The following is an 18,970-nucleotide window of genomic DNA, read 5'->3' as shown; positions in this document are numbered from 1 at the left end:
AGGTTGTTCCATTGACCTGTCATGTATGGCAACAGCCATTATATCAAAACAATAGTGGAATACAGATTCCTGATACTAATGTGGTCTCTTTGGAAAAAACAGCTCAATGGGGTTCTGGGGATGATCAGGTATGTCTTGTGTAACTGGCAAACTATCTTTTGGTAAGCAGCATGAGAAATTCTGATTTAGCTATGAAGAATGGAAAGAGGTGAATTACTTTAATATTCCATTTTTCTGATAGATCTTTGGCAGCCTTAATTATGTAGAACAGCAGTTTACTTTTTTTTTTTGGTCTCAGGACTCCTTCACATTTTTCAGAAGTATTTTAAAGAGCTTTTGTTTATAAGGGTTATCTGTATCAGTATTTAGGTTACAAAAAAATTAAAACGTTTAAAAAATATTTATTTAAAAATAACAAACTGGGCTTCCCTGGTGGCGCAGTGGTTAAGAATCTGCCTGCCAATGCAGGGGACACGGGTTCGTGCCCCAGTCCGGGAAGATCCCACATGCCGCGGAGCGGCTAGGCCCGTGAGCCACAACTACTGAGCCTGCGCGTCTGGAGCCTGTGCTCCGCAACGGGAGAGGCCGCGACAGTGAGAGGCCCGCGCACCGCGATGAAGAGTGGCCCCCGCTCGCCGCAACTGGAGAAAGCCCTCGCACAGAAACGAAGACCCAGCACAGCCAAAAATAAATAAATAAATAAATTAAAAAAAATAACAAACCCATTACATATTAACATACAAATATATTTTAAAATGAAAAATGGCTATTTTCCAAAACAAAAAAAAAATTAGTTGGAAGGGTGGCATTGTTTTACAGTTTTGCATATCTCTTTAATGTCAGGCTTACTAGAAGACAGTTGGTGTATTAGGCAGGGTTCTCCAGAAATAGGAAACATATACGTACATAAATAGGTATATACAAATATATATATGTATGTAAAATAAGGAATTGGTTCATGTGATTATGGAGGCTGAGAATTCCCAAGATCTGTAACCTGGGGATCCAGGAGAGCTGATAGTATAGTGCCAGTCTGAACCTGAAGGCCCGAGAACCAGGAGCTGACTGATGGTGTGTGTTCTAGCCCAAGCCTAGAGGTCCGAGGACCAGGGGAGCTGATGGTGTAAGTTCCACTCCAGGTCCAAGTCCGAAGCAGAAGACTGATGTCCCAGCTTGAAGACCATCAGGCAGAGAGGGCAAATTATCTTTTGCTCAGCCTTTTGTTCTATTCAGGCCTTCAGTGGGTTGGATGAGGCCTGCCCACCTTAAGGAGGGCAGTCTCCTTCACTAAGTCTGTGGATCAGATGTTAATCTCATCCAGACACACCCTCACAGACACACCCAGATGTTTAACCAAATATCTGGGCACCCTGTGACACAGCCAAGTTGACACATAAAGTTAACCATCATAACTGAATTCTCAGATTTGCTTCTGCATTTAGTCCATTGGGATATATTGTTTTGGTTGAATTATGTGAAGAAAATCTGACCTTACATAGATATGTAGTTAGAAAAGGGAGGCCCACTTAAGTTCTCTGAAAGGGTGTCAGTGACCCCCAGGGATCTTTGGACCACACTTTGGGAACCACTGATCTAGAACATAGTAATAAACTTAGAAATGGAAAAAATTGTGAGCAGATGGGAAAAAGCCTCATATATGTTTGTTGGAGAAAAAAATGTGTCCTTACTCATAATGATTAAATATTTAAGGTTGATTATCTAATAACTTGGGTATCAGATTTCTTCTAGTACCTTCAATTTCCCCTAAATTGCATTTATTATCCATTAAATGCAAGGTATGGAGGAAGGAGATTTACTGTCGCCAAGTGAAAAGGGTTAAGAGAAACCCTGACCAGAAAAAGCACGGTACTCTGTGATCATTAAATGGAAGGGGGATTGTTATGGGTTGAATTGTGTCCCCCAAAATGATGTGTTGAAGTCCCAATCTGCAGTACCTCAGAATGTGACCTTATTTGGAAATATAGTGATGGCAGATAGAACTATTTAAGTTAAGAAGAGATCATACTGGATTTAGGGTGGGCCCTTAATCCAATATGACTGGTGTCCTTGTAAGAGAGAGACACACAGGAAGAGGTCTGCCATGTGAAGACAGAGGCAGAGTTATACTGCCATAAGCCAAGAAATGCCTGGGGCTGCGAGAAGGAGGAAGAGGTAAGAAGGATCCTCCCCTAGAGGCTTTGGATGGAGCATGGCCCTGTCAACACCTTGATTTCAGACTTCTAGCCTCCAGAACTGTGAGAGAATACATTTCTGTTGTTTTAAGCCCTCCACTTTGTGTAAGTTCATTATGGCAGCTTTAGGAAACGAATACAGAGGTATATTCCTAAATAGTTTAATATTCTCTGAGGGCATGTTTATGGTAGAGCACAGTCCAAAAATGGATATCTTCCCTTTTTTTGATCCTTGTTTTATAAAATATAAACCATGGATAGATCCTGTAGCTCTTCATTTCTGCCTTTATGCCTGGGTTCCTGGGTTCCTCAGAAGAACTGGAGGATTATACCACTTCCTAATTCTCTCCCCTCTTTTCTCCTTCTGGTTATTCTGCTCATTCATCCTTGTTGCTGTCATCCAAGTTAACTTTTTTTATTCATTGAAAACTATAGCTCTTGCTACACTGTCTTCTTTTAGTTTCTTTCACTTCAGCTTACATTACCCATCCAGTGTCTGAAACTCTTGGATCTTTGATCTAATGTGCAGAGATTTTTTTCCTCCACTCCTCCCAACCTTCTCCTATCCCTGCTTACCCCGTGGTCACAGTCTAGACCTTATCAGCTCCAGCAACTTAAGTACAAATGTCTCATCCTTTCTTCCCTCCAGCTACTGCCCCATTTAATATTTCTGCTCCCTGTTAAGTGAAATTTTCAAGAGTTTTTGGTCTCTGTTTTCTGATATCTTATCCTCATTTTTTTAAAAAGTCAGGTTTATTGAGGTATAATTTAAATACAGCAAAATTAACTCTTTTAGGTGTACAGTTTGATGAGCTTTGACAAATATATACAGTTATATAACTACTACACATTTGATTGCCATCACCCCCAAAAAGTTTCCTTGTGCCTCTTTGCAGTCAGTGAGATGACTGAACCCCCTGCTTAGTCCCTGGCAACCGCTAATCTCATTTCTGTCTCTATAGTTTTGCCTTTCAGAATTGTGTGTAGATTTTTTTAAAAAATTAATTAATTAATTTATTTTTGGCTGCATTGGGTCTTTGTTGCTGCACGCGGGCTTTCTCTAGTTGCGGCAAGTGGGGGCTACTCTTCTGTGCGGTGCGTGGGCTTCTCCTTGTGGTGGCTTCTCTTGTTGTGGAGCACGGGCTCTAGGCGTGCGGGCTTCAGTAGTTGTGGCACGCGGGCTCTAGAGCGCAGGCTTGGTAGTTGTGGCGCATGGGCTTTGTTGCTCTGTGACATGTGGGATCTTCCCGGACCAGGGCTCAAACCCGCGCCCACTGCAGCGGCAGGCGGGTTCTTAACCACTGCGCCACCAGGGAAGTCCCATGTGTAGATTTTTGAATCTGGCTTCTTTCACTTGGCACATGCTTTTGAGGTTCATCCATGTTGTTGCATAAATCAGTAGCTCTTTAAAATTTATTTCTGAGTAGTATTCCACTTATGTACAGGTTTTTAGGTAGACAGCTGGTTTCACTTCTCTTGGGTAAATACCTAGGAATGGGATTGCTGGCTGATACGGTAACTGTACGTTTAACATTATAAGAAAGTGCCAAACTGTTTTCTGAAGTGCCTGTACCATTTTGCATTCCCCACAATGTATAGGAGTTCTAGTTGCTTTGCATCCTTGTCAGCTCTTGGTATTGTCAGGTTTTTTTTGTTTTTGTTTTAAAATTTTTAGTCATTCTAGGTATGTTGTGGTGTCTCATTGTGGTTTTAATATGCATTTTACTAATGATAATGTGCATCTTTTTGTGTACTTATTTGCCATCCATGTTTCTTCTTTAGTGAAGGGGTTGGTTTAAATCTCTTCCCCATTTTTTATGGGTGATTTGTTCCATTTGTTGAGTTTTGAGAGTTCTTTATATATTCTAGATGTAAGTCCTTTATGTGTTTTGCAAATATTTTCTCCCAGTCTATGGTTTTTCTTTGAATTGTCCTATTTGTTTTTTGAAGAGTAGAAGTTTTAATTTTGATGAAGTTGAAGTTGGTTTATTGATTTTTTTTTTTTTTATGGTTTTTACTTCTTATGTCTAACCTGGTAAATTTTGACCTAATCCTAGATCACAAAGATTTTCTCCTATATTTTTTTCCAGAACAGGGTTTCTCAGCCTTGGTGCTTTTGATATTTGGGCTAGATAATTCTTTATTTTACAGGACTGTCCTGTGTATTGTAAGATGTTTAGCAGCATCCTTGGCCTCTTCCCACTAGATATCAATAATACTGCCCCATGTTGGTAAGCGTCAAAAATGTCTCCAAACATTGCCAAATGTATCATGGTTGAGGGGAGAGGAGGGTGTCAAAATCTTGCCCAGTTGAGAACGAGTTTTTGAAGTTTTATAGTTTTAAGTTTCACATATCTAAATCTGTTTTGAGTTGGTTTTTGATTATGGTGTGAAGTAGGGGTCCAGCTTCTTTTTCTTACATATGAATATCTAATTGTTATTCCAACACCATTTGCTGAAAATACTCCCTTTTCCCTTGGCATCTTTGTGTGGGTCTATTTCTGGACTCTCTATTCCATTGATTTATATCTCTATCATCATGCTAATACTGTGCTTTTAATTACTGTACTGTCTTGAAATCAGATAGTGTGAGTTCTCCCACTTTGTTTTTCTTTTTAAAAATGGTTTTGTTTATGCTAGATTCTTTGAATTTCCATGTAAATTTTAGAATCAGTTTGTCAATTTCTATTTAAAAAGTCTGCTGGAATTTTGATTCAAATTGCCTTGAGTCTATAAATGAATTTGAAGAGAATTGACATCTTAACAATATTGAGTTCTCTAATTCATAGACACAACAGTTCTTACAGTTTTATTTAGATCGCTAATTTCTTCATCAGTGTTTTGTTGCCTTCAGTGTACCAAACTTAATACATGTTTGTATTAGACTTACTGAAATGTTAAAAAAATTTCAATTCCTACTGTTCATCACAATTATATAGGAATATAATTGACTTTCTATATTGACCTAGTATCCTATGACCTTGCTAATCTCATTTACTAGTTCTAGTATAGTTCTTTTGTAGATTCTTTAGGACTTTTTAATGTATAGACAATCATATCCATTGTATTTTTTTTTCCTTTTTCCTTTTTGATATATATGCCTTATCTACTGGCTAGGATCTACTTATTCTTCTATTTGATCTTCTTGCGTTCTGACCTCACTTCTGTGAAAGCAAGTGTCACGAACAAATTTGTGTAGCTGAATACAGTAAGCACTTTTCTGTCCTCATCTTAGATGCAATAAATAGCATTTCATATTCTTAACCAATGCTTAACTTCTTAAAATTATTTCCTTTCTCGGCTTCTCCTGGTTTTCTTTCTACTCCTCTGGCTATTCTTTCTCAGTTTCCTTTGCTGCTTTATCGTCCCCTGTTAAACCTTAAAATCAGAGGTTGCAAGCTGTGGACCTGCATATGGCTCAAATGTGGTTTGCAGGAAAAAAAAAATGGGGGGGCACAGTGTTTTAAAAACTTTTAAACAGAATACTTTAAAGTGTGCATGCAGTGCATAGTTGGCCACAGGTCCCATTACTCTCTAATATCAGGCAGGTTTACTCATTTCTTTCACCTCCCTGTACCTATACACATTTGAGTTTTTAACTTCTGCTTGAAATGTTGGAATGTTTTGGTTCTCATCTCGATCTAGGGCTTTAAATATGCCTGTGTACTTAAAAATCCCAAGTTTGTATCTCCAACCTTTACTTCTCCCTCAAAATTTGTTTGTATTTATTCTGTTGTTTATTTGTCATCCCTCTTCACATCTGTCAAAAAATATTTAGAGATTTGAGGCCCTTTTTATATTGGTTGAAAAAGTATAACACTCAGAATCATAGCAACAAAATAAGCAGAAAGAAAAGAATGGTCAACAGATTTTTAAAAATTTTATTTTATGAGGGGAAATTATAAGAGCATGTTTACATGGAGAGAGGAATGATTCAGTAGAAAGGGAAGATGCATGAAGGAAAATGGGAGAATCACATATAGGAAAGAAATCATTGAAAATAAATGGAATGAGGTGGGAAGGTCTTTGATAGGTAGTAAGACTTTTTTTAAATCACAAGATGAAAATCTGGGTTAGGTAATGGGGTTGTAGATCTTGTGCTAGGAAGATAAGGAAGGTCCATCTCCTGTTCTTCGCTTACTAAAGTAGGAAATGAGGTCATCAGTTGAAAAATGAGGAAGGAGGGTTCAGTAGTTCTGAGGAGAGAAAGTATGAAGTAATCATTTTAGCCAATCAAGTTACCCGGAAAATAGAGTAGAATTTCCAGGCAGGGCTGAGTGCCCTTGAGGTTTAATGTCATCAGTCTAAAGGAAAACTAGTGTAGGTGTGTGCTTTCTTCAGCAGTGTGCTGCTGCTTGGATTAAGACAAGCAGAAGGTTCAACCAGAACTGAGCTTTTGCCAGGCAAATAGGATAGTGGGGGAAAAGGGTAAGAAAGAAGAGATGTTTGCAAGGTAGTGATTATAAGGATGATTATGAACTCTCAGAGTGGTAAAGAGGGAAATACAGGTAAGAAAGGAATTATGAAAAGTGTAAATGTGACAGGATAGTTGTCTTCATAAGGTTACAAAATTATTGCCGTTGAAGAGCTAGAGTTAAGTAAGTGATCTGTGGAGGTCAAAGGATGGGCAGGAGAACACATGGATACGTCTCTCATCAGTAGTGAGGAATAAACTATGGAATGAGGCTCAAACCCTAGTCAAAGGGGCTAAGAGATGAGTTGGGGACCCGAGATTTTGCTGTAGTGAGAGTCACAAGATGACTGGAATTCCCTTGCTTTAAAACCCATTCATTTGACCCACTATCCCCTATTGAATAGAGTGCTCTCAAAAGAAAAAAATTAAAATAATCATTCTCGTATTCCTTTTATTTTCAAGTATTAAAAATGTAAAAAGCATGTTTCCAGTAGCAATGTTTGATGTTAAGGATTTGACTAATTTATCTGACATAGATGGGATTGATATACTTTGGAATGTCAAAGGTCTATAATCCCATAAGCCATAGATGAATAGTGTTAATATTTTAGAATATTCACTCCAATATTTTTCTCTGTATCTATTTATATAACTGATATTAGGTAGTGGATAGTTGTGTATCTTTTTTTTTTTTTAACTTACTGTAAGAGCATTTGGTTGGTGAATTTTAAATACTGGAAATAATCCTTTAAAGAAAAAAGTCTTGTTGAAATTGTGAAATCTTTCTAAATTGTAGTACAACATATTTTTATGGGTGGGTCATTTGGTAATGAAAAAAAATATATTCTCCTAAAAAAATTTGAGTTGGTTAAGGAAGAAGAGTAATAGACTACAAAATAATGCAAATCAGTACATTATATATCTAAGCATGTTGATTGCCATCAATATAATGTCTCATCTTTTTATTTAAACAAATAAATGTAAATCAAATGAATTCATTTAACAAAAAATTTTATATAAATAATGAAAAACTGCAAGTAGAGGAAACATGGCAAAGAGAAAAACAGAAATAATTAAGTTAGAAAATAGAATTGTTAAATTCAAGGCAAAATATGTACATTCCTAGTAGATCCAGTCAAGAAAAAAAAAAAACCTTAATGAAATAGACTTAATACAAACCTATCAAAGCTTATAGAGTTGGATTAGAACTAGGAAGAAATCAAGAATGTTATAATAGTACCAGCTATCAAAAAGGTTTCTGGATCTAATGGATTCACTGGTGAAATCTTTTATATTTTTAAGGAAAATCAAATTTCCTTGTATTAAAAAAATATAGAACAAGGTTAGAAAACAAAAGAAGCATTCTACAATACTGATTAATCTTATGAGTGAAAATGTTAAAGACTGTGCTAGCAAATATGATTAAGGTCTAATCTACCACTACCAAGTAAGAAATGTGAAGTTGTTGCAATATGAAGAAATTTATTGCTGTATTTTATCAGATGTAATTGGGGAAAAAAAGATGCTATAATGTAGTTTGATCAAATTTAGTACTCATTCCTAATCAAATTAATTTAAAATGAAAATAAAAGAATAATAGCATGATAGGATGAATATTCTTAACTATTAAGTAATACCAAATTTAAAAAGAAAATGTGTTTAAAAACTGCTTACCATTAGTATTTAATTCAACTTTATTTCAACATTGCTACCTAGTGTGGTCTGTGGATTGGTGCCAGGACATGAATTGCTTGTTACTGTCAAGAGATAAGTACAAGAATTAAGAAGAAGTGTTTAGAAACTTTTATAGCAATTTGATGTTCTTTAGAACTAGAAATCAGATACTTAGACTTGTGTTTTGTATTTTGGGCTTATATATCTTTTCAATTTCATTTTCCTAGTTATTTTTACTAGTTTTTAAAATTAGTTTATTATTTTTCTTTACTTGTTACCTGTTAATTTTTATTAGTATTTTAATAAAATGTCAGTCTGTAATGAATTGGAAGTAGGAAAAACTGATCCTTCCTATAGATACTTTGAGAAACATTTTTCTGAATCATGCCACTAATATAAGAGTAAATATTTGAAAGAGACAAATGAACCACTCACTACGCATGAACCATATGATGTTTTGCACCGAGAAGTCCGCTAGAAACTAGTATAGCAAGTAAGAATTCAGTAAAGTGGTCACATGTAGAGAATATCGTAGTTTTAGGTTTGGAAGTTTTTTTTCAGTTTTATTATTATCAAATTGTAAGATTTCATCATGAAGAACCAAATTTATTGTTTTAATGATGAGAAGTAACTATTAAAGAATAGCAGAAATGCCAGTGATTCAACACGTTAAAAGATGGGTAATAATGGGAAAAGATAAAAATGTTATTAATACTGTGAAAAACACAGAAAGAACAGCTTTACTTTTTACAAATTTTGATGGGAATGTTGTGAAATAAGAAGCTGTATGCTACGTGAATGGATGTTTTAATCTAAATGTTAATATGTATGGTAACTCAGTTAATGATTTAGCATATTTTCCTTCAAAATTATTGTTTTAGAGAACAGAATCTTGGCATTATCTTCCTCAAGAAATGGACTCTTCCCACACCTTGGATACAACCCAGACCAGGTTTAATGTGAGAGAGAAAGGGACTGAAGTGACAGACTTCCCCTCTCTGGAGGAAGGTATATTGATCCAATCAGAAAATCAAGTAAAGGAGTCGAACAGAGATCTCTTATGTTCTCCATTGCTAGGTAATGCCTCTTTATTTTTAACTCGTAGTAATACCTCACATTTGTAAAATACTTATGGGAGACTGCAAATCTTGCATCTAAATCCTTTCTTGAGTTGAGGAGCTCTGTAGAACTGTACTCAAAGGTATTAGCTTATTTCTGGTTTTCCACACTGGCCAGCTGGTCTAGTTATATTTAAATGTGCAGTTGCTCCTCATTTTATCTCCCTCTGTTGCTCTCAGAAGGCAAAAAGGTGGTAACTTCCTCTAGTGGGTATGCCTCCTTAGTCCTGAATTTGTGGAGTTTTTCTTGGGGTAAACCATATATTATCCTTTGACTACTTCTCTCAGCAGTGGAGGCTCCATGATGTATAAAAAACAAAAAACAAATGTTCATGCTTAAGCTCATTAGATTCTTAAAATTAGTTAAGACATATATTATTATCCTAAGTTTTCAGACCCAAACATTGAGATAAAGAGGTTAAATGACTTGTCTGAGGTAGAGCTTCCTGCTTTCCTCTGTTTAATATGGAACTGATTTATTAGCTCTTTACAAAAGATGAACTTTAAGTACTTTTCAAATCATCAAGGTAGGAGGTAGAATTGTATTATCACTACTTTGGATTGTTGCACATATATAAGAATGCTTAGCCAATATGGTAATTTCAGTTTTTTCATGCCTAAATCATAATTCAGACAAATATTCTTTGGTTTTTCCTTCCATTTTCTTCAGATTTTTATTTTCAAAAATTGAAGAAAATGCAACAACCACATATTTTACAATTAACTTTTGTCAAGGGAGTGGGATTCAACCATGGAGCTGTCTTATCAGAGTTTTGTAGAGGAGCAAGAATTAGGAGTTAATTCAACAAGTTCCTTTCAAATACAAGCAAATACTATCCAAGTAAAAATACTAGGGCCAATATATTCAGTGATGTAGATCATCAAAGTCAATTTTAGTTTTATATTTTAAGAAAGATGTTAACATTAGAGTTCCCTTGTGGGAGGAGATTACTATGATAGTAGATGAAAGGGAAGATTTTGCTATGATCAGGTATTTGAAGGGCTGTCATGCTAAAGAGGAAGCAACGTATTTTTCATTTATTCATTTACTTAACAAATATCTAAGTGCCTATTGTGTGTTGGATGCTAGGGATATATAGATGAAAGCTACTTCCTCTTTTGGGAAGACAATACATTAAAAGGAAAATAATAGTAACATGGGATGAGTTGGATAGTGGTCTAGAGCAGGAGTCTGCAAACTACTAGCCATAGGCTAAGGCCTGATTTTGTGAGCTAGAAAAGGTTTTAGCATTTTTAAAGGATTGTAAAAACAAAAGAAGTATATGGGATAGAGATACCATGTGTGATCAACAAAGCCTAAAATATTTACTAGCTGACCTTTTATAGAAAATGTTTGCTAATTCCTAGTGTAGAGGTTAAAATGAGACTACGTAGCTTATAGGGAGGCTGTTTTCAACTTGATACAAGAAAGAACTTTCTAATAGAGCCATTTAATAATGGAAAGGCTATATAACAAAAAAAAAGTGAGCATTATGTCATAGCAAAATGTCAAGCAAAGTTCTCTAATAGAATAGTTTCAGCATTGGGTTGGAGAATCATCGTGCTACATGGCTTCTAAAGTATTTTCTAATGTAAAGTTTTATAACTCCAGCTTCTCATTTACCATACATAAAGTAGAACATTTTAATCATTAGATCAGATCCCAGAATCTGATGGCCAGAGGAAATTTCATCATTGCTTTTTTGTTATGCTTGAATCCAGTCATTCTAGTGTGTATCTCACCAATGGCAAATGTCATGATGATGACTGGTGCCAGAACAGTTAGGTATCTCAAAAAAGAGTGATCCAGGCCATCAGCAGTTGCCCAAATATGAGGAAATGTGGGGTCTTTGTTAAAAAATCTTCATGATTCTTAGAGGGGTAAAGATTTCTGTTATGAAGGTTTAAGACTGAGTCTGTAGCCAAAGAGGAACCATACCGATTAGTCCTTGGTGGTAAAGGTTATCGTTATCTTTCAGTTTCTCATTTTTAATTAATCCATTCAGTAAATAAATAATTGTATTTTGAGTGCCTACTAAGTGTAGCTGGTACTTTGCTAGGCATTGAGGGTACAGCTGTGAATAATGCAGACACGGAGTTGATAATCTAGGTGGGAAGCAGACAGACCAAAGATTAAAACAAGAGTGTGACAGTTATGATAGGGAAGGTATGCAGTATTTATTATAGATTTATTTATTATATATATATATATATATATATTTATTTATTATTATTTATTATAGATTATAGATTATAGATTTCTTGAAATCAAGAAAGTATACTGTAGCAACAGTATTACCTTCATATTGAAAGAACAATTCAGTTTTAGCAAAACATCACCAATCTAGTTAAATTAATATGAAATAGAATGCTGTTGGTTTTATAGTTTTGTTTCTATTAAAATTTAATTTTTGGTTTTATAGTTGTAGAAATACTATAAGGAATAAGGAGTTTATACCTAGTTGTACATATTTAAGGACATTATAATAAACCTTACTTAAGGTGGCATTCAGGAATTCAGAAGAATTTTTTTTCCTTTAAATTAGCAGTTCTCAAACTTTTTGTTCACAGGATTTCCTTGACACACTTTAAAATTACTGAGAGCTTTTGTTGATGTGGATTATTGATATTTTCCCATATTAGAAATTATTAAAACTGAGAAATTTAAAAAATATTTATCAACTCATTAAAAAGTAACAACTCCATTGCATGTTAACATAAATTATCTAGTTTTTTAGAAAAATAACTATTTTCCAAACCAAAAATATTTAGAAGACTAGCGTTGTTTTACTTAAAAAAGAAAAAACTGTAATGTCTGACTTAATAGAAGACAGGTGGGTTCTGATAATCTGCTTCTGCATTCAGGATGTTGCTTTATCATAGGTAATGTAGCTTCTGGAAAATTCCAGTGTATCCTTATGAGGGAATGAGAGTGAATAAGGCAAATGATATGTTAATATTACTTTGAATATAATTTTGACCCCAGGCATCTTCTGAGAGTGTCTTAGGGATGCCTGGGAGCCTGTGGACCACACTTTGATGTAAGATAGGAAGAAACACTCATAATGGTTAGGAGCACTTGCTAAAAAGTAGAGTGTTTAGGCTCAGATTGCACTCTGGCACTTAAGCTATTTGAATGTGGACAAATTACTTAGTATTCTTTAAGATTTATGATCATGTTTCCTCATCTATAAGATGGGTATAAAAATACCTATACTTCAAGGTTGTTATGAGGATTAAATAAAATAGTGTATGTTAAGTGCCTGGATCTTGTCAGGCTATTAATAAATGGTATTTGCTGCTGCTGCTGTTATATTATCATACTAATGCTTGTAGAAACTTCCAGATGGCAGCATATTTAGGTTCTTTAAAATATTATATAAGCTAAACAATTAATTTTCAGCATTCCCAACATCTTTATATTTGAAACTTTGCAGTCATACAAGACAATTTCGCTTCTCCTGATTTGCCTTTGCTGACATGTTTGACAAAAGATCAAGAGTTTGGGCCTGATTCCTTGTTTCACCAAAGTGAACTAGATTTTGCACCTCTGAGGTAGGATGATTTATTTTTCTGTTTGCATGTAACCTTTCTACTCTTTCTTTTCTTCTAAGTTGTTACTAATATTAATGACTTCAGGTGAGACTTTGGGTTGGGAGCTAGATATTCTCAGTACACACTGAAGATAACAAGGCCCTAAATTAAGGCATGATACATGTTAATTTGGCATAGTAATATGTGTAAAAATGAGCCAGGGGACTTCAGTTTCTTTAAAAATAATTTCTAATGTATTCTAGTATATTAGGCATATTTTAATTTAGAAGGCACACTAATTTTCTTCCTTATAAATCTCCCCTTTTGCTGCCCATCAGCCCACACCCATTCTGTAAAAAGCATTCATTTCATGGTCACTAGCTTGTTTGGCACTGTCATTTTTGTCAGCCAATATTGAATGAACCTAGCTATCTCTCCTTCGTAGGAGGTGCGAATATGAGCTAACACGATTTTTCTAATAGACACATCGAAATTAACAGTTACTCCAAATTAATGCCCTTTAGTCATAATGAGAGACAAGTTGAATTCTCCAAAGCATATTTGGAATTATCCAAGAATATGTTTTCTTCTTTTAGAAATAAAAAAGATGCCTTAAATTAAAAGTATAAATGTTAACAGAGTAAAAACCTCTGCCCTGTGCTATGTATTACTTTAAAATTACTTTTATGAAAAGTGTTCTATATGCAATAGTCAACCAATGATTAGGTTACTCTTTTGTTTGGGGAGTAGCTCACTTAATTGGTTTTCAAGAGCATAATAAATGAGTAGTAGAAGAATTAATGCAGGTTAAATGAATATTAAATTATGGTAGGTGATAAATTACAGATTTTAAATAGTAAAGTTTGAAATTTTCATTTAAAGAATCACTTTTTGGGGCAATATTGTTTTGAGGGAAGCCTGAGAAAATATCAGGGTCATAGGATGGTAGTTTACCTTCTGTTTTAAAAAAATTTGCTTTGTTCAATCATTAGCCACCCTAAAGGAATTTGAAATTAGGACTTTGTTTTTCAGTATACTTTCAAATAACCTCGATTTCAGTGACATATCAGTTTTGTATTTTTTCATGTTAGTATTTTAAAAAATAAATGTTTTTAATGTGTTATTTATTTATTTTTAACTATATATTTTCAGGGGAATTCCTGGTAAGTCTGAAGACACTGAATGGTTTTCTCGACCGTCGGAAGTTAGTGAAGCTTTATTCCAGGCAGCCTCAGAGGTAGCTTCAAACTTAGTTAACAGTTGCTTTAGTGTATCTCAGCACCCACTTATAGGTAGTACAGCTATTGAGTCTCAGCGCTCTTTATTAACTCTTGAACAAGGGACTGAAGAAGAGACTGTTTCACCTGACACACTTGAGGATCTGAAAACCCCCAAAGACTCTGATAGTTATGATGCTCTTTATTCATATATGTCATGGAAGACACAAGAAGTTATACAGGAGCCAGAAACCAATTTAGCTGATAAAGATCAAGTTTCTTTTTCAACTGCATCTGATACAAGTGATGAATACGTAACTCCTAAAGGAAGTGACAGTTTTGATGCTTCTTGTTCATATGTGCAATATGGGGAACAGGAAGCTTTACAACAGTTAGAAAAATATTTAACCAGTAGGGACCGTGATTCTTATTCAGATTCATCTGACACAATTGATAAAAATAAAATTCCTAAGGAAAGTGACAATTTTAGTGCCCCTTTTTCAGATATGCCATGGAGCAAACAGGGAGCTTCACACCATCCAGAAATATGTCTAATCAGTAAGGACTGTGTTTCTTTTCCACGTGAAGTTGCTCCTCGTTTTTATAGTAAAATGCCACATTGTTTTTTGCATTGTTTGTTGGAAAGAGGAGGAAGAGAGGTTCCCTTGACAGCTGATAGTCATTATTTTGAGAGTGTTTATTTAAGGGCTCCTGCTGAGAATGAGATGAAACAAAAGATGGATTCTTTGGAGGGTTATAAAAGAAATGAAGAAGATCTGGGGAAAGAATTATCTCAATGTTTTGAACTAAAGGAGAATAGAAATACTTTAGGATTTTCAGAGGTGCATCCCAGATCTTCAGAAATACAATATATTGAGAATGTTGTAGTTACTGATAATTCTGTAGAAGTGCCAGAAGCACATATACTCTCCAGGGGGCATGATACCTCTAAGATGGAGGTTTCTGGTGGTCCTCTTCACACTATTAAATCCAACTCAGATGAGACATCAGAACAGCTGTGTTTTCAAGAAGAAAGAAACCAAAAGCCACCTTCTGCTTTTGGTGGGAAAAATGTTGATGCTACTGAAAATGTAGCCTTTCAGGCAGTTATTGCCTCTATTGAACCTTCTGAGAAAGAGAGTACAGTAAATGAAATCCAAACTGACATCAATAAATCTTTAACAAATGACAGCCAAGAAAGTGAACCAAAAAATCCAGATCTTTCCTTATTAAATTATTATGAAAACTTTTTCTTTGATAAACTTAATCATCCACCCTATCAATCTACTCCTGGGGTGTTTGAATCAGCAGCTTCAAAACCATTGTTGTATAAAAAAGATGATGGTGATAGCTCCCTGTACTGGCATCCTAATTTAAAATCACTCCCCAGTGCTCCTCAGGAAATATTCATTAAGCCACTTTCTCTTAGTCCAGAGCTTAAGTCGTCATCTTCTTTAAGTGAAAAATCTCTCAGACAGGCTGTTGGTCTTGGCAAAACACAGTCGGCTTTATTTCAGTATGATACAGACAATGAACCGTTTCTTCCCATTGGGAAGATAAAGTCTGTTTCTGCTCTTGACCTTGCAGAGAAGTTAGGATCTTCAAACATTATTTATCCAATGAAAATACGGACTTCAGATTCTTTGGTTTTACAAGATTTAAAGCAGCACACCTTTGAAGAAGTTGCAGATTCCTCAAACTGTATTTTGGGTAAGAATGGAAACTCTAGTAACGTCATTGAAGGTCCATCTGCAGCTGTAGGAAGCAGCTTTTCAGCAAACTTGGTGGCATGTGATGCAGTCACAAGGTGCTTTGCCAGTGATCAGTGATGCATCATTAATTGCAGTTGGCCAAGAGACATTGCTGAAAGCTGATACAGACCAAGGTGAAATTCCTCGGCCTGTGGGAGCCAAGTCCAGTTTTACTGTCTATACAATTATGCAAAATGACTCCTATTTTGTAGAGGGCCTGCAGGGGAAGGCTGAATCTGACATCTATACTCTGGATGATGATACTGAATGCTGTAGCCTAGATGAAAATGCTGTTGTATGCAGGAAAAGAGTTGTTGAACTACAAAGAGAGGTGAGACAATAAAATGATTGTTGGGGAGAGACATGGTCTTTTCCAGTATTGTTTCAGGAAATGGTATTGTTATTTGTTTTTACTTTTACTCTTTACTGTTTCCCAGATACGTGACCAAGGTGACTTGACTGGTGAGTGCATTAAGCTAGCAGGTTTAGAAAATTTGCTTGATGATCTAGAGATTTGTGACAGCTCCCTGCACTGGCAATCTACTGTACAGCTGCCATCTAAGGAAGAGAGCAGTTTTGAAGAGCCTGTAAGTTTTTCTGTTTGACATTTCTTATGCGGTAGGGAAAGAAATATTTTATTTGAAAAATGAGGATGAAAGTAAAGGGCCGTTTATATCCTCTAATACCAAATTGTGATGTCTAATCTGGTTTTCATCTGATATCCAGGAATATGCTGCATTAATTTGTTAGAGGTTGGCATAAAAGAAATATTTGTGCTTCGTAGACCATGAGACTTAGTGACTTCTGTGGTGTTTTGGAAAAGACCATCCTTTGGAGCTTGCAGGCCTTTCATCTTGAGGCATCTTAACTCTTCCAAATTGTGCCAGCAAGAACCTTTGGGATGGTGTTAAGATTAGACTCATTCATGGAGATATTCAGTTGTGCTTTTTTCCCCCTCTGGCCTTCAATGTACGGGCCTTGGTATATAGGCCCTGACATATTCAAGTATTTGTTTAGAAACCCCTGAAAGATTTTAACTTCAGAGGTATCTTGAAGTCAAAATTTTCTTTTACATACAAGGCTTCATTTACCTGGATCCTTGGATCTTTTGGCTTTAATGTTTCTCTGGTCCCATTGCCCATCTGGTTTTGTCTGATACTGTCAGCTCCAATCTGGGTCCCGCTTGCTGATAATATATTCTTACATTCTGTTAGTCATTAAAGACAGTTAGGTCATATATGTGGTATACTTAATGTTACCTTCCCATTCCTATTTTCCCATGTATAAGATTAGTATGTCATTGGAAAGCTGCTAGTTTGAGTTGCAATTATATTTTAAAATATTTATTTATTTATTTCGCTACACTGGGTCTTAGTTGCGGCATGCGGTATCTAATACCCTGACCAGGGATCGAACCCTGGCCCCCTGTGTTGAGAGCGCAGAGTTTCAACCACTGGACCACCAGGGAAGTCCCTGCAATTATATTTTGACCTTTAGGTTCAGGTAGTTGAAAAGAGAAACTGAACAAAGATTTTGTGATGAACTTTTCCTTTTATTTACAATTTATTGAATTTATTTAAAAATTTTAATATAGAGAACTGTTAGGTTAGTTTTATTTTCTTCAACATTCTAGACATTGTTTAATTCTAATTTTCAATTTAATAACGATGGGGATGAAAATGATAGCTTACACGCTGTGCTCAAATAATATGCTAAGAGATTTACTTACATGCCTCAATTCATTTAGGCCTTTGGTCAATCCTATCAGGGAGGATTGTTGGGGATTATTATCATCCCCATTTTACAATTGATATTTAGAGGGTTAAGGAACTTGCAAGTAGGGGAACTAGTATTTGAAACTAACCTTGTCAATATACTTAACCACTATACCATAAACTGTTCTTCAGTGAAACCAAAGCCAAGATTTTGCATCATTTTGGCAAGAGTGAAGGTCAAAGTTAGTTTTAATAAGAATGAGAAACAAAATATCAATTTTAAACTTAGTTTCTTTTTTCCTTTTTCTTCCAGTTTTATTGAGATATAATTGACATACAACACAGTATAAGTTTAAGGGATACAGCGTAATGACTTGACTCACATCCATCATGAAATGATGACCACAATAAAGTTAGTGAACATCCATCGTCTCATATGGATACAAAATTACAGAAATAGAAAAAAATTTTTTTCCTGATGATGAAAACTCTTAGGATTTACTTTTAACAACTTTCATATATAACATACAGCAGTGTTAATTATATTTAAACTGAGAGTTTCTGATTTTTTTGATAGTGCTACTTTTGTAATTTATGTCAACTTTTCATGTAGATAAAATATATTTAAAGACATGAAGATGTATTTTCAGTTAACAGTGATGTGCTGAGATTAACTCTTACACAATTTCAATTTTTTTTGGGGGGGGGTTTATTTATTTATTTATTTATTTATGGCTGTGTTGGGTCTTCGTTTCTGTGCGAGGGCTTTCTCTAGTTGCGGCAAGTGGGGGCCACTCTTCATCGTGGTGCGTGGGCCTCTCATTATCGCGGCCTCTCATGTTGCGGAGCACAGGCTCCAGACGCGCAGGCTCAGTAATTGTGGCTCACGGGCCTAGTTGCTCTGCGGCATGTGGGATCTTCCCAGACCAGGGCTTGAACCCGTGTCCCCTGCATTGGCAGGCAGATTCTCAACCACTGTGCCACCAGGGAAGCCCCAATTTCAAATTTTATTTGCCCTTAACTGTAGGTTTTTAGTCCAGGGAGGATGCTGTTCTCTATATTGTCTTTCACTCTTAGCTCTCTTCTGTGGTCTGGGAGTTACGTAATGCTAACATGAGGGAAACAATGAGCCAGACATGGTGATAATTTTCCTGCATGGCCCAGCTTGCTCTCAGGGGGTTTGCCTACTCTTTGGTTTCTTCCTTATTCTCATCTGTGTCTCAAAAGAGGCATTCATACTTGTTTGCCTCACTTTGATACGTATCCGTCATTCTCTAAATGATTATTTGAGGATCCACTTATGTATGATGTAGGCTGGGGCTATGAAGAGACTGTGGAGAATTGGAGTCAAAACC

General features: G+C 35.7%; 1 protein-coding gene across 11 annotated transcripts in view; it reads left to right on the top strand.

Moving 5' to 3' along the window:
• ALMS1 (ALMS1 centrosome and basal body associated protein) overlaps positions 1 to 18,970 on the top strand; it is a 142,251-nt gene that overhangs the window by 18,161 nt on the left and 105,120 nt on the right. For 4 of the 11 annotated variants that reach the window (XR_014234725.1, XR_014234726.1, XR_014234727.1 and 1 more), the window contains exons 2-6: positions 3 to 128; positions 9,162 to 9,357; positions 12,836 to 12,953; positions 14,085 to 16,231; positions 16,338 to 16,487. Coding sequence is in view for 5 of the 11 variants with exons in the window: in XM_082356615.1 (XP_082212741.1) it covers positions 3 to 128; positions 9,162 to 9,357; positions 12,836 to 12,953; positions 14,085 to 14,169; positions 16,113 to 16,181 (594 nt within the window). In the remaining 6 variants the exon portion in view is untranslated. The remainder of the gene's footprint in view (positions 1 to 2; positions 129 to 9,161; positions 9,358 to 12,835; positions 12,954 to 14,084; positions 16,232 to 16,337; positions 16,488 to 18,970) is intronic. The other 7 variants (XR_014234730.1, XM_082356615.1, XM_082356614.1 and 4 more) reach the window with 7 other exon arrangements.

Source organism: Balaenoptera borealis (assembly GCF_965194805.1).
Source record: "Balaenoptera borealis genome assembly, chromosome: 15".
NCBI classification, from domain to species: Eukaryota; Metazoa; Chordata; class Mammalia; order Artiodactyla; family Balaenopteridae; genus Balaenoptera; species Balaenoptera borealis.
Note: the sequence above shows the minus strand (reverse complement) of the source record. Positions and strands in the feature narration are given on the sequence as shown.